We start from the raw sequence: 14839 nt of genomic DNA, 5'->3' as shown, positions 1-14839 counted from the left end.
ATTCAGCCCGTTTATTTCCTGACATTGAGACTGAGCAATTGAAAATAACAAGTAGGAAAACAGGTAGCAATTATGTACTCTGAGTCACAAATGGCTAAAATCCTCTTCAGATTAAAATAAAAAAAAAGAAACCCTCTATGAGTCATGATGAGATCTGCCAGGATACAGCTGGGGAAAGACACAGCAGGTAAAACAAAGTGCAGCCGCTTAGTCACTGCCTCTGCTTTCTGAAGTTACTCTGGCATAAGGGCAGTTCGTGCTGGCAAAAGGTGCTTGCTAGGGCTGCTGCGCAGAGTCCCAGCAGTGCAGGAGAGCTGCCTTGTGCCACCATAAACTCTATTTTTTCAAACAGTCTGTTTTTTTCTTTTATGTATTCAAAACTTTCAATTAAAATATTATATTTTAAAAAACGTGTTTTCAATGTGGGAACACTTTCCTCCAGCAGCGCAAATTTGCACTGGCAAAAGTGGCCTCATAGCCATTCACTGATCACATGCAGCCTCCTCTGCTCCAGCCACCCCTCTCCTTGGGAAGCAATCATGGCCCCTCCAACCTACCAATACTTCCAGGGTTCCAGAGGTAGGGTGCACAGCACTGGATGCTGTTTGATGGTTCCCTGCCATGCAGATTTATAGCGAGCACACATGCATCCAGCTGCAGACACAACACAGACAGAGAACCTAACACCACTGGTTGAGCCCCTGGGAGGAACACATCACAAGGAGAACGAAGTCCATATTTTGTGGCTAACTTCTACCAGACTCCAGGCCAGGGGTAGTCAAACTGCGGCCCTCCAGATGTCCATGGACTACAATTCCCATGAGCCCCTGCCAGCATTTGCTGGCAGGGGCTCCTGGGAATTGTAGTCCATGGACATCTGGAGGGCCGCAGTTTGACTACCCCTGCTCCAGGCCATGCAGGTATACCAGGCTCTCCACCAGGATCCCAGGGGGCAGTCATGTGTGAACTGGTAAGCAAGGCTCCCAGTCCCCTATCCCCATACTTAACCTGGGCCAACCATGGTGGCACTGAGATGCACTGAACACAGAGTCTCTCCCTCCTGAACATGGCAGCAATGGGGCCCCCCAGATGCACAAGGACGCCACACACCAAGCGGTTAGGGGGCATGGGGGCCTGGTTGAGGCAACTACCAGGGGAGGAGGGCCACTGTGAAAGCAGTGCACAAGGCTGTATTAGACCCCAAGTATATCACTGCTGTGAAAGGAGGAATGTGGCTGCAAACTTCCATCTTTGTTTCTAGTTCACTGTAAGGAAGAGGGCCTAGGCCAGAAAAAGCTTGCATATCAGAATAGGCCAACACTGGCTCTGTGTGAGGTCAGTCTCATCCAAGACAATTTCTGGCTATCATGAGAGTGATGCAATTAAACTGCTACTGCATGTGCTTTGAACCATATACAATTGCAACCATGCAACCAAAACACCATAAAGAACTCACAATGAAGCAGTAGCCATCCCTTGTAAATGCCCAGAAATAAACAGCATCCTGGTCATTCCCTCTCCACTGCCACTGAGGGGGCATCCCTAAAAGCAAAGTGGGCTATGGGTTGCAATCCCAGGCGAACCACCCCACTGTCCTTGGACCGCATAATAAAGTTGAATAATTGTGCCTGTAACAAAAGGCAATTTTCAAGATACAGGGATTGGTCCTTACTCTGAAACCTGAAATTTCTCTCTTATATTGTGTTGATATCATAACTACTGGTCCCCGAGAGGTACTGCTACATGTTCTGACCTCTGTGAGGATGGCATTTGGACATTTTTGGCAACAACTGACTTTGGTTCTTAAAGATGTGGGAATGATCAACAGTCAAACTAACAGCAATTCAAAATTCTAAGAATATTTTAGATTGCGAAAACTGGCAATAACTGGTTTCCTTTAAAAACCCCTAAGCTGTTACAGGTGAATGGGTAAGAGAGGGATAACTGTGTACATTCTTCATTTGTTTTCAATTTGTGAAATGTACATGTTAATTTGCTCTGTATACCAGCAGCTCCGATTATGTACTCTTACATTTTAATAATTCTTTTAAGCACTGCATAACAAAACAAAGGAGTGATGTCCTAAGTTCTCAGAGAGTGAAAAAAAATATATACCTTTCCAAAGCAAGTTGAAAGCTATTTGTGCTGCCTGGCTCTCATGCTATAGCCGTATTTTTTTCATAGTTCTCTGCTTTTATTTAATTTTCTTCTCTAATGACTCTCTATGAGATACTGGTCAGTAAAGCACTTCAAGTGGCCCGAGGAGGTAGGAAAAAGCACGTTACACTTGGCCTCCTCCCAGATGAGAGACAAGAGGTGGAAGAACTACCATTCAGAAGATGAAGGCGAGCAGAACCTTCTTATTCAGCTGGTTACACAGTTTTAGGAGGAGAGCTGTTTTCAGCTGTAACAGAAGGACCCCAATACCATTAAGTTCAAATTTTACACCGTAGGTAACCAACTCTTTCAAGAATAGTGAATTTACATTTTACAGGCTTGACAAAATGGAAATCACTTTCAATAGCAGCATATCAATGGTAAGACCAAGAGGAATCCCATGTTTGCTTTTATTAAAACAGCTATCACTATTCCTCAAATACTTCAAGCTAAAGGCCAATCCCAACCAACTGGGTATCCCCTGGGTTGGTTAGATGCATTTGGAGAGAAGGTAGTAGAGGAAGTAGTTGGTTCTTATATGCTTCTTTTCTCTACCCGAAGGAGGCTCAAAGCAGCTTACAGTCACCTTCCCTTTCCTCTCCCACAACAGACACCCTGTGAGGTGGGTGAGGCTGAGAGAGCCCTGATATTCCTGCTCGGTCAGAACAGCTTTATCAGTGCTGAGGCAAGCCCAAGGTCATCCAGCTGGTTGCATGTGGAGGAGGAGTGGAGAATCAAACCCGGCTCGCCAGATTAGAAGTCCACACTCCTAACCACTACACACAAGTACAATTTTTTTGGAAAGATTCCTTACATAGCTGAGGCCTGAAAACTAATTTACATTTGCTGCAAGGAGGTGACTGAAGGTGAACTGACATTGCCATCATCTCTTGTATGTCTCCACTCTCATTTGAAAACATTGTTGTTTCTTAAGAAAGAACCCGGCTCCCCTGGATCTCTAAAAGGATGATAAAATTAAAGCATCAAGCTAACCATTTTTTTTAAATGCTCAGGGAATAAGTCAAGTTTGGTTGTAGAAATGGCAACTGCAAATTACCTTCCTTGCACTTGCAGTACTAAGTTGCACCCATAAGAATCCAAATGACAAGGGGTGTTCGCTCCCAATGTGCCGACCCACAGAGTACTGTCCTTTCCGTCTCTTCCAGGAAATCCAAAGTCAGACCATCTCACATCCTGTTGGAAGGAAACCAAAAGGTGAATTGATCACATTTTGAGCACCTTATTAATCAGGTCACAGCTAATCTATCATATTCTCTCCCCTTCTCTGCTTTTTCCTTCCTTCCTTCCTTCCTTCCATTTATTTATCTATCGGCATTTAACCACATAATTAAACTGGTTGCTTAGGCAGTTATAAACCAGTGCCCCACCTGCTCCCTATCTTGTATTACAGCTCTTTATCTTGAAGGCTAGGGTTTTTTTTTTTTAGAATGTGGTGGAAGGTGGGTAGAGGCTGAGACTTAATAGTTAGCATAATAGACTGAGAAGGTTCAAATCCTCATACTGTTATGAAACTCACTGGATGATGTTGGATCACTTAAACACTCTCTCCCCCAAACTATTGACAAGGTTGGCAAGTTAAACACTGTAGATGGGCATCCATAGGAGAATCCTCTTGTTTTAGTATGTTGCTCCAGGATGTCTATCCATGATGCACACCTCTGCTTGGACCACAATGAGCAGGATCATGTGACCTCATTGTACAGGGCTGCCAGGGACTATGTGAAGGGACAGTTGACCTGCACTTGTGGGAGAATTGAGCAATTCATGTCCAAAATCTGAATTATGTGTCAGGCACGAATGCTTATCTGTCATTAACTGCACTGGTGGCAAACAGGTGACATTCTAGATTAGGAAAATAGTACTAGGCAGGGTAGGGGCTGTCGGGCTGGCTCTGTTCCACATCAAGTCATTTGACGTGCCGCACATGGCAGACAACATTAAAGTCACTAGCAAGAGAAAGTTAGAACCTGGGTAGGAAGGGACATCACCATAGACTTCATGGTGGCTAATGGTGGCACAAACATGAAGTCAGTAACAAAGGAATTGGATCTTGTGTGCATTCCCTGCATAGCCCACCTTCTCTGCCTTGTGGTTAAGGATGCATTAGATGCTGAAACCTGTGAGTTCAGGCATCTCCTTCAGAAATGCTGGCACATCATGGGTCACTTCTCTCACACTACAGGGGACACCTATCTGCTGGGCAAGAAGCAAACACTGACAGGCATGCTAGAACATCACTTGTTCAGTGATGTTTGCACTCACTTGAACTCCACCTGCACCTGAATCCCACCTCCACCTGTTCGAGCACTTGGTGGAGCAGAAGAGAGCCCTGATTGCCCTGATCTCTGAAACTGGGGGCATTCAGGCTAAGAGCTGGCTCACCTATAAGGAGTGGTTAACCATCTCTCAAATTGTGGAAGTTCTTAAGTCCTGTGTGATCTACAAAGCTCATGGGGACTTGGCCTCCTTTCTGGAATCAGCTGCAGGATATGCAGACTTGGTTTCAGGACTGTGTGGACTAGTGAGAGGGCTGCAAGTTGAACTTGAGGCCTGCTTTTAGCCTCTCACACAGTAGGTCTATATGTTGGTGACCATGTGTGACCTGCACACCAAGGGTAAGATCACTGAACACGCTAACTAGCTCATTTGCTGAAGAGAGGAGCTCTCCCAATAAGTTGAGTGCAGGCAAGTCAAGAGGGGCACATTGCCATAAACTGAGGAAGACAGGGATTAAAACAGCTCTGCTGCTGTTCATCGCCCACCTCCCCCAATAAGCAGTGCCTCCCTCATGGCCTCCACTGCAAAGACCTGTGTGACTGCAGTCTTGGAAAGATCTTTGGCCTCTCTCAGAGTGGCAGACTTGTGAGACAGGACAGCTACAATTGTGTGGGCTTATCTTGCAGAGCTCTATGAGCTGCAAACCATCTGTTCACTGAACTACTGGGCCACAAACAAGGCGGTTTGGCTGGACCTCTTTGCCAAGGCTGGACCTCTCATGCCCTCTGACAAGCATGCAGAGTGAGTGGACTTTTTTTTCCATGCAGGTGATGTTATCTGCGCGCATCACTCACACCTGCTTCCCTGGAGAGTTAAGTAGCTGTTCTTCCTAAGGTTCACCTTGCTACTGTTTGGCTTCCCGAACTTTGAGGGTGACTGAAGTGAGTACATATTTGTGCCTGTATTCTTTCTCAGTCTGTGCTGGGAGGGTTGGAGTGAAATGCTCTTCCCAAACTTAAGAAGTAGCAGGGTCACTAGCCTATTGAATTGGCACAAAGGTGCCCCATTCTGAATCTACCTGTACCAAAATACCTCTACAGAACCCTAGTAGGAGTGCAGCTGCAGCAGAGGATGATGCTGAAGGGGTATGTGCTGAAAGCCACTCAGTTCAATCACCAGTTACCACACACCAAAACTGCATGCTGTAATCAATATGGCAGCGCAAAAACAGTACTTCATCTTGATGGAGACGAAATGGGTAAAGTAGGATGTTGAGACTTGTGTGAAACCAGGAGAACGTGCAAGAGCACCATAAATAATACAGCTTCTTTTTTGGAGGGGTGGGAGGTGGGATAGGGAGAACCTATGATGACAGGCAGCAGCAGCACATAGGCCAAGGCTACTTCTCCACTAAGACAGTGATGGCTGGTGCACTCCTGCCGAGAGAGGAGGATCAGGATAGACACGATCCCCTCCATCTCAGATTTGGAGGCCTTCCCTGAGGAAATGGTGTAGCTTTCTCTGTATTTGCTCCTGGCTTGGGAAGAAAACAAACTATGACAGGGCTTCTGTGTATTGGGCCAGCCTTGGTTCAGGTGGGCTAGCAAAACTGCCTGCCAACACTGCACTTGCTGGGTTTCTAGTGCCCTTGCTGCCTTAAAAAAAAATCCCAAAAGCCTTGTGGGATTCTCAGGTGTGACCCATAATATTGTACACCCTGGTACAATCTTTTGGAAACTTGGGGGTTGTTTTGAGGAAAGGTTCCAGCAGCTATGTTGCAAGCTTGGTGCCTCTACCTCACCCTCTGCCACCCAGACTACTGAACAGACTCAGGCTAAATTCTCCCTTGGCTTTAATGGCCCCATTGGATATAATAGAGCTGAAAATATTCAGCATTCAGAATACCAATTGGTATTGATATTCAGCAAAATCAACAAATATCAGTATTTTAGGGCGGGGAGTTGTCAACCCCCGGCTGCGGTCCGCAAAGGCCTTGGCAGTGGGCCGGTGGCAGCCATGCCTGCCTCTCCCCCCCGCAACGAGAAACTCACCAGGCCGCGAGCGAAGCGGCTGCCAAATCGGCCGCTTTGCTCGCGGCCCGGCTAGCTTCTTGCTGCTATGGGGGGGGGGGGAAGAGGCAGGCGCAGCCGCTGGCACACAAGGCACAGCCGCAGCGGACACAAACGCGCATGTGCAGAGCTGATGTGCATGCGCGTTAGCGCCCTTGGTGGTGAAAACGTGCACGGCAGCTCCACTCATGCACGTTTTCACCACCAGGGCGCTCACGCGCATGCGCGGTGCCTGGGCCACCAGCTCTTCCCCACTCCTGGAGGCGGTCCCTGACCATCAAAAGGTTGGGGACCGCTGTTTTAGGGGGTCCAATATACCCAAACTCGAAAAATATTGATTTCCCCCCCCTTGCAAATGCCTGCTTTCATCCATTCACTTCAATAGATTTAGAATGGCATAACTCTGTTAAGGACTACGTTACAGTTGAGCAACCAGCAACTGGTCTATTGGTTTATTTATACTGATGATATTAAATTTTCATTGTTCTCTACTCTAAATGATGGATTTAAAATGATTTACATAAATAATTAAATGCCATATCATCCACAAACTACTCCTCTATATCTTAGATCAGATGCGATTAATTTAAACGAGTCTTGCCCTAAGAAAAGTTTTTGATGAAGGTCCCCCTGCGTTACTTCCCCCATTGTGAGCATCATCCTTTCAAATCCTAATGTTCTACTTCCTATCATTTTAATCAGTCACTAATTTAGAATAAATTCTACACAAGCAGCTGTGGCATCCCACGGTGAGAATTTTTTTTTTTACCTTGCTCATGATTCTTATCAAAAAATCAGATATGCTCGTTTCTTATCCTGAGAGCAGCAGCCTTATATGGTTGCATATTCACCACTGCAATTTACAGCCTGAATTTCTTTTTCATTGTCTTCCATATAAAAAGGACTGTTTTCATTAGAGGACTACATAGGACGTTGGTTGCTACTGGATTCTAAAGACATATAATAAATTAGATAAAGTAGTATTTCTTGCAGAGGATGTTTCAATAGTTGGTTGCGGCCATCAACTATATACCTAGGCAATACAGTCTCCTTTCACCTGAGCCTCAGGGGAGGGCGGTATATAAATACAATAAATAAATAAATAGCATCGTGTCATGAAAGTCAAAATGTGAGAACTGTTTTTTTTTGTTTGTTTGTTTGTCCATATGCTTTTGGAGAAACACTCATTCAAATAGTTAAACAGCTATCCACTGTGGTTACTGAGGTCCATTTGAATTTAGTAGGCCAACCGGGAGCGGGGAGAGCATACCTTAATTTTTCCGAAGAAATTTTAATCGTATGCACAGAATGCACAATGTGTAAATCTTCTCTACATTGTAGGGAGTCATAATTCTAAATTATTGGAACCAACCTGGTGCCTGCTTGAGATGGAACTGCTTGAACTGTCAGCTTTTGCTGTGCCTCAGATTTATAGAAGCACTTCCAATTTGTTTAGGTTGGGTTTATGTGCTTAATTTACATATCTATTAGTTCTTGCATACCTGACACTTTTCATTTCTTTCAGTGCTATCCTGGCTAATATAATTAATCTAATGGATGGTTGGTTCAATGCCAAATCACCCAAAACAATGGCCACAATTTGTCCAAAAGGACAGTAGATCAATTACCAATATATTCAACAGGATAGTTAGGCTGGTGGTAAATATTTTTGAAAATAATTTTTAAAAGGTCCTCCTAATAATATGAACAAATATTATCCTGCCAGAATAGAACCACACCATATTCTTTTGGTCTCTTATGTATCAACTTCATATAACTTGGTCTGAATGACTGTAATAAAGTTTGATTGATTAATTGAACTACACCCAGTTATCTCCTAAGGGAAAAAAATACATGGACAGAGTTTCCTCCCTAGGTCTCTATTGGGGAAAACAATGGTGTATACTTTCCAATCCTGCACACCCACTATTACACTGATCAATGGTATCTTAGACTTAGATATCATGCAGAAGGATTTTACCACATGGATCAGTGGCTAATCATAATAATAGAGAAAGAGTCCATAATAGTCACTGTGCTTTACAAAGCAAGGTGAGCAAAAAGCTGTGTTTTGCCTGCCCGATCCCAAAAAGGACGTGGACAATTTAGGGATAATTTTATTTTAACTTCTGCAAAGTACCTTTGTGGTCCCGTAGCAATGTGGACTGTACCATTACAAAAAATTCTCAGAGTAGGAAATGGAGAGGGGAGGGCGGGTGTGAGGGTGGTCAAAACTCTGCAGAGACTGTTGCTTGCTTCTCCCTCCTCACAAGCTTGCCCCTGGTTTCTCCCTGATGTGAAGTGATATAATGTGGCAAATCCAGTTTTGGCGATTTCCCTCATCTCGAGGCAAATCTGGCTAAAACTCAAGCTAGCTCCCGGAAAGCCTAGCGGTGCTGATAACATCATGTGGAATAAGCACTGAAACCTGCCAGCAACCAGAGGCTGTCCAGGGCTAGATTCCTTGTGTGGAATTGGTCTCAGTTTTGCTAAGCTAAGACCTATCATATTTTACCTTCACTTTTGGTCTTTTAAGGAACATACTTGTTTCATTTGATGTTATAGAGACATTTGATCAACTACTGATATTTATATTTTCATTTGGGAGCTGCCATTTTTTCTTTCTTCCCAGAAGGCTAAGGGTACAACCTAAAAATAGTTCTAAAGATCATCAATTCAAGTTGCACATTGGGTGCAGACAACAAAGTTTAAGATCAGGACCTGAACACGCCCCCTAATTTTTATACATTCAGCTGATGAAGACTTCCGGAGAGTTCAAAAGCCTGTACACTGTTCTACATTATCTTGGTGAGAGGCATTTAGTTTCAGGGGGCTTCCCTTTGGATCAACATGATTACCTACAAATATTCTATAGGTAGCATATCTTTTTCTAAGATTTAACATCATTAAGGTGAATGATAAACTTCCAAGTGAATAAGGTGATACTAAGATGACTTGATTTATAGAAAGGAATACAATAGCCTAATGGAAACATTTATCAGAGGCTTCAAGAACCCACAAAGGAAAAGTTGTTCTAGCTTTCCATAAGACATAAAATCTAAAATCCAATATAACTATTTCAGTGATAAAGTTAAGGGTAATAACCATCCCTGCACTTTAATCTCACACCTAAGTAGTTTCTGTATTCTGTCAACTTGAGTAGAAAGGGAGAGAACATAATATTAGATTTTAAAAGAGCTTTGTGAAAATGCTGCTGCCTCAATAAATACCAGATATGATTATGGGCAAAACAGTTTTTAACCAATGAACTGAAAAGAAATTGGCAAGTGCTGAAATCCTGGCACAATGGGTACTTCTTTACATAAAAAACACGAAGCTGAAAGAGAAGCAGCTTCAAAGTATCCCAACCATAACAGATGGCACATTACTTGTGAATTACATTTATTTTGCTTGCTGCTTACAATAGAGCTAATATAACCATATGTCAATTTAAAAGGTCTCGTTTCTATTTAAGCTTCGTGCATATATCATGCCTCTGATTTATATCCCGAAATTCTGTAATGCAATATCAAGCGAACAAAAAATGTGTAAGAAGTAAGATACTGCTCATATGTTAAAATAATGGAATCATTACCTTAAGCCACACAACTGTAAATGATAAACAGCACAATCTAAATTTCAAACAACTTCTAAATGGCTCTATTAATCACTATAAATAAAAAAACCATAACTAGTATCCTTTTACCCTTCAAATCACCTTAGGAAAGAAATCCAAATAAAATCTAAAAACAGCACAGAATCATGGGAATCTACAAGAAAAGAAAATCAATAAATGTAAGCCTGTTTGGCATGTACGGCAAAATTAAGAAATCTTGTGGGGTCTTGTTCTGACACTTGAATGCTTTCCCATAGCACAGACAAGTTAACTTTCATCCTCAGAATATCTGTGAATTATGTGTTCTTTGGTAATAGTTTAGGCATGCTGTGAAGTTAGCTGTAGTATTCTCTCAGTCTACTATGGAGGACTATTATGTGAAATATGCAATTACCAGAGTTACTGATGCTCTTGAATAAAAGAATGCAGAATTAAGAGCTAGATCTTGGCCTGGATACACACATTGCAACAGTGATAGTGAAGGAACATTAATACCCTACAGGTGTCATCTTCAGCCTATAGCAGGGGGGGAAATGTTCAGATGGTTGCAGTAGTTCTTTGTTAATACATAATGTCTACAGTTTGAAGAATTTCTCTGGATCCTTGAGGTTAAATGGATATTTATTAGTTATATCGGTATTCCATCAAAGATTTCTCATCTAACTATAACCCAGGCCCAGATCATATGCCTTGAGGAATGGAATATTAAAAGTTGCCTTTAGAATATTAACCATACAGAGCAATTACTGCTGAGCTAAGGTACAGACAGGTCTTCTCTAGACACAGATTCTATCAGATTCTGAACCAGAATAATATCCCTCCATTAAGCAGCTCTAAGGCCTATTATGCACGGCTGCTGAAACGGCGGCATGGAGAACGCGGAGGAGGAAGAAGTGAAGCAAACTGCTTATGCACGGGACGGAACGCAACGGCGGCAAAACCCAGAGTATCCGATTATGCACGCGGCTACTCTGGAGCCGCTTCTGGTTGCGCCCTGGTCCTGGGAAGCTCCACTTTCTTCCGCATCTTGCTAACACGGCTTTTTTGGCGGCATACGTTGACTCTGCGCCCGGTTGCCACCTGCAGCGTGCATAATTGGTGATTTTAGCCGCCGCTATTTCACCCTGAATGCGGACCCTCCATGCCATGCATAATGGGCCTAATATAAGCTGTTGTTGGAACAGGCTGTCACTCATGCTCTCTGCTTCAGTGAAGAATTAACCCTTCACTTCCTGTCACTTCAGCACTTGGGAACTGGCTTTTAAAGTGCTGTCCATGACAAATACTCTGGTGTTTGGGAGCATTGTCATGGGGGCAACATGGTATACAGCCTCCCCTTTGTTGGGGTTGGGATCCACCCTGTCTCTTTGTTCACATCTTGCAGAGGGGTTTAGCCACTGAGTGCCATCTTGGCCAAGAACCCACATACTCTCTTCCTCATTGTGAACACCCCCGTGTGCTATATAGGTGCAAGTGGGCACTAAGGGTGCTTGTTGTGGGTGGAAGAATTCCCCCCTACCTCCCACAGGCTGGGCACCAAACCCATCCTGCCATTTCCCCGGAGCCTGGTTGTATCAGGGCATCCCTACAGTCTGCTTCCCTTGATCTATTCCTGGGGCTCTCCTGCCCAAAGAGACCGGATGACTCTGACAGACACTAAGCCCCTCTGCCCAACATGAGTAGAGAGACAGGTGGCTCAGAGCCCTGAGTCCATCTCGCACAATCTCAGGCAGCCAGAGCTGGTTACAAAGGGGGGGGGAGTTCTCAGCTGAGGAGCCCAGTAACTAAGCCCCACTGCTTGGAGTGAGCAGAAGGTAAGGTCCCTCAGAGCCCTGAAGCACAAACCACCCAGTCCCACTGTTCACAATTAAAAATGATTTTTAACAGTAATCCAGCAGCACCTTTCCCTCTTAGCCTTCTCACTCTCTGATAGAGGGGTGGCCCTCACCTGAGGAACCAATGACACTAAGTTCCTCTGCTCAACATGAGCAGAAGGACAGATGTCTAACAGCCCTGAAGCACCAAACACCCAACCCCACTATTCACACTGAAAAATTATTTTCACAGTAATCCACCTGCTCCCTTCCCTTGTTGCCTTCTCTCTCTGCCCCACTGTTTGACTTCCTGTAATTTTTCCCAGCTCCTGAAAGAAAAGAATAGTTGCATGTGACCTGGGCATATATACGATTCTGCTCCCTTAGAGCAGAATGGGATCCCTTTTATTGGCAGCCATTGCAGCCTGCCAAATTTTGGAGGGCCACTATAATTGTTTCCAGGGCTACAGAAGTCCTTGCCCCCCCCCCCAGTTGTTTTGACAATCAATTGATCAGCACCAGCATGTCTGCTGCAGACATGGATAACATGCTCCACCACAAAAAGCCTAACCTGGTCAGAAAACCATATGGAAGGTTGTAGAAATTATATTGGTTGTAGGTTGTAGGCTGTGAATTATGGTCCAGCCCTCTGGGGCAACAGAAAACAATTCTGCTCCATCCTTTGTGACAGCCCTTAAAATATTTTCAGTTTCACACTGTTAGCCAGTATGATTGTGAAGAGCTCCAGGAGGATCTCCACAAATTGGGTGAGTCAGTGACAAAGTGGCAGATGAGGTTCAGTGTTGGTAAATGTAAGGTGATGCCCACTCAACTTCAAATATAGCAGCAAATATCAACATAGCAGCAAAAATCTCAACTTCAAATATAGCAGCAAATATTTTCTGAGACTGAGGTAGAAAAAGTTCTTGGAGTCACAGTGGACAGCTTGATGAAAGTGTCAGCCCAATGTGCTGCAGTGGTGAAAAAGGCAAAAACAGTATTGGGGATTATTAGGAAAGGAATTGAGAACATTTTCTTCCTCTGTCAAAATACTAGAACTTGAGAGCATCCAACTAAAGGAGGTGATGGACAGCAGAAGAAGAGTTGGTTCTTATATGCCGCTTTTCTCTACACGAAGGAGGCTCAAAGGGGCTTATATTCGCCTTCCCTTTCCTCTCCCTGCAACAGACAACCTGTGGGGTAGGTGGGGCTGAGAAAGCCCTGATATCACTGCTCGGTCAGAACAGTTTTATCAGTGCCATGGTGAGCCCAAGGACACCCAGCTGGCTTCATGTGGGGGAGCACAGAATTGAACCCAGCTCGCCAGATTAGAAGTCCACACTCCAAACCACTACACCAAACTGGCTCTCAGGACAGACTTTATACTGTACTTTATACAACACATGAGTAAAATGTGGAATTTGCTACCAGAGGATGCAGAGACAGCCACAGCTTTAAAAGGGGATTAGACAGATTCAGCTACTAGTAGTAAGGTCTAAAGCAGTGGTTCTCAACCTTCCTAATGCCGCAACTCTTTAATACAGTTCCTCATGTTTTGATGACCTCCAACCATAACATTATGCAAGTGTTCTTTTACAGACATTAAACCAAAACTGACCAATGGCGTGAAGATCCATTGCTCATGATTGTGTATAAATCGTTTCCCCCCCCAGGGTTTCTCAGTTCAATTCTGCCTCTTGTCCCACCATTCCAATTTCGCGCCATCACCTGGAGTGCCTGGACTGACACTGCACCATGCTGGCGGCGCTGCTGGATCGGCTGGCAGCCGAGCCCTGGCGCCTGCAGGAGGAGCGGCAACAGTGGCAGCACCCCACCCCCGTCCAAGCTGCTTGCCGTGCTGCGACCCCTGTGAAAGGGTTGTTTGACCCCCCCAAAGGGGTCCTGACCCCCAGCTTGAGAACTACTGGTCTAAAGGAAACCTCGAATTCACAGGTAATATAGCTCTGAAGGTCACTGTGACGAGGCAACATGAGGGGAAGACCTCAGCCTCAATGCCCTATTGTTGAACCTTCAGAGACCTGGTTGGCTACTATGTGAGACAGATGGACTAGATGGACCACTGGTCTTATTTATGTTCTTACCTTAAATTGCTCCGGATTGTCTTCCAATAGCATAGCAATATACTTATAGTCAGCATAGGCCCAGTATTTACACGACTCATAACCACTGAATGGTCCAGAAGAGCAAGAAGGCTCTCTTAAACTCCAGGCCAGAAACTCTTCAAGTGTAGCTTCCACATAACTGCACTCAGTTTCAAACAGAGGAGCTAAAGCAATATAAAAAGAGACAGCATTACATGCGCACTGAACACAACACCAATAATAACAGATATAGAGCTTGGTGGTTTAGCAGATAAAAGCAATAACTTTCTGTCGAATCAGACCGCTGGTTAAATGCAATATAAACCTACAAATGAAATTACAACAGCTTGGCTGTCTTGGCTGAAAAGCCTTCTAACAATTGATTGTTATTTACAGAGAAACTGTACCTCAGATGGTTAGTGTGTCATTTCTGAAATAGCAGGATATAACATCATATAAAGCAGCAGGGAAAAGTTTGGGAAATATTCAGATAACTAGAACTGATAGTAGTCTTCTTTGTACTAAATTTCACCACCCCCAAACTTGAAGGGTGCTTAATGAAAGATTCATGAAAAAGCGTGAATTTTTTAATGTATCTTGATAAAAGATTCAGCAGGTCTAGTCTGGCCTGTCCTGAGCTGGTCACTATTTCTCAGCCTAATTTACCTCATTAGTGTAGCTGTGAAGATAAAACTGGGTGTGGGACTATGTATGGTACCTCAAGCTCCTTGGGCAAATGAACAAACATAAACACTATAGGTACACCCAGTAGCTTAGCATCTTCAGTTGGACTTGATTTTCTTCTGTTTATGAACAATGCATGCCTGACAAATAAGTATCTAT

The 14839-nt window shown here is 44.0% G+C and overlaps 1 protein-coding gene across 3 annotated transcripts in view; it reads right to left on the bottom strand.

Moving 5' to 3' along the window:
• HSPBAP1 (HSPB1 associated protein 1) overlaps positions 1–14839 on the bottom strand; it is a 51878-nt gene that overhangs the window by 18024 nt on the left and 19015 nt on the right. For all 3 annotated transcript variants that reach the window (XM_077320476.1, XM_077320475.1, XM_077320473.1), the window contains exons 3-4: positions 13997–14181; positions 3215–3351 (exon numbers count right to left, since the gene is read on the bottom strand). In XM_077320476.1, the coding sequence (XP_077176591.1) occupies positions 3215–3351; positions 13997–14181 (322 nt within the window). The remainder of the gene's footprint in view (positions 1–3214; positions 3352–13996; positions 14182–14839) is intronic.

The sequence above is a fragment of the Paroedura picta genome, chromosome 2, assembly GCF_049243985.1.
Source record: "Paroedura picta isolate Pp20150507F chromosome 2, Ppicta_v3.0, whole genome shotgun sequence".
Taxonomy (NCBI): Eukaryota; Metazoa; Chordata; class Lepidosauria; order Squamata; family Gekkonidae; genus Paroedura; species Paroedura picta.
This window is presented reverse-complemented; position numbering and strand designations above follow the sequence as displayed.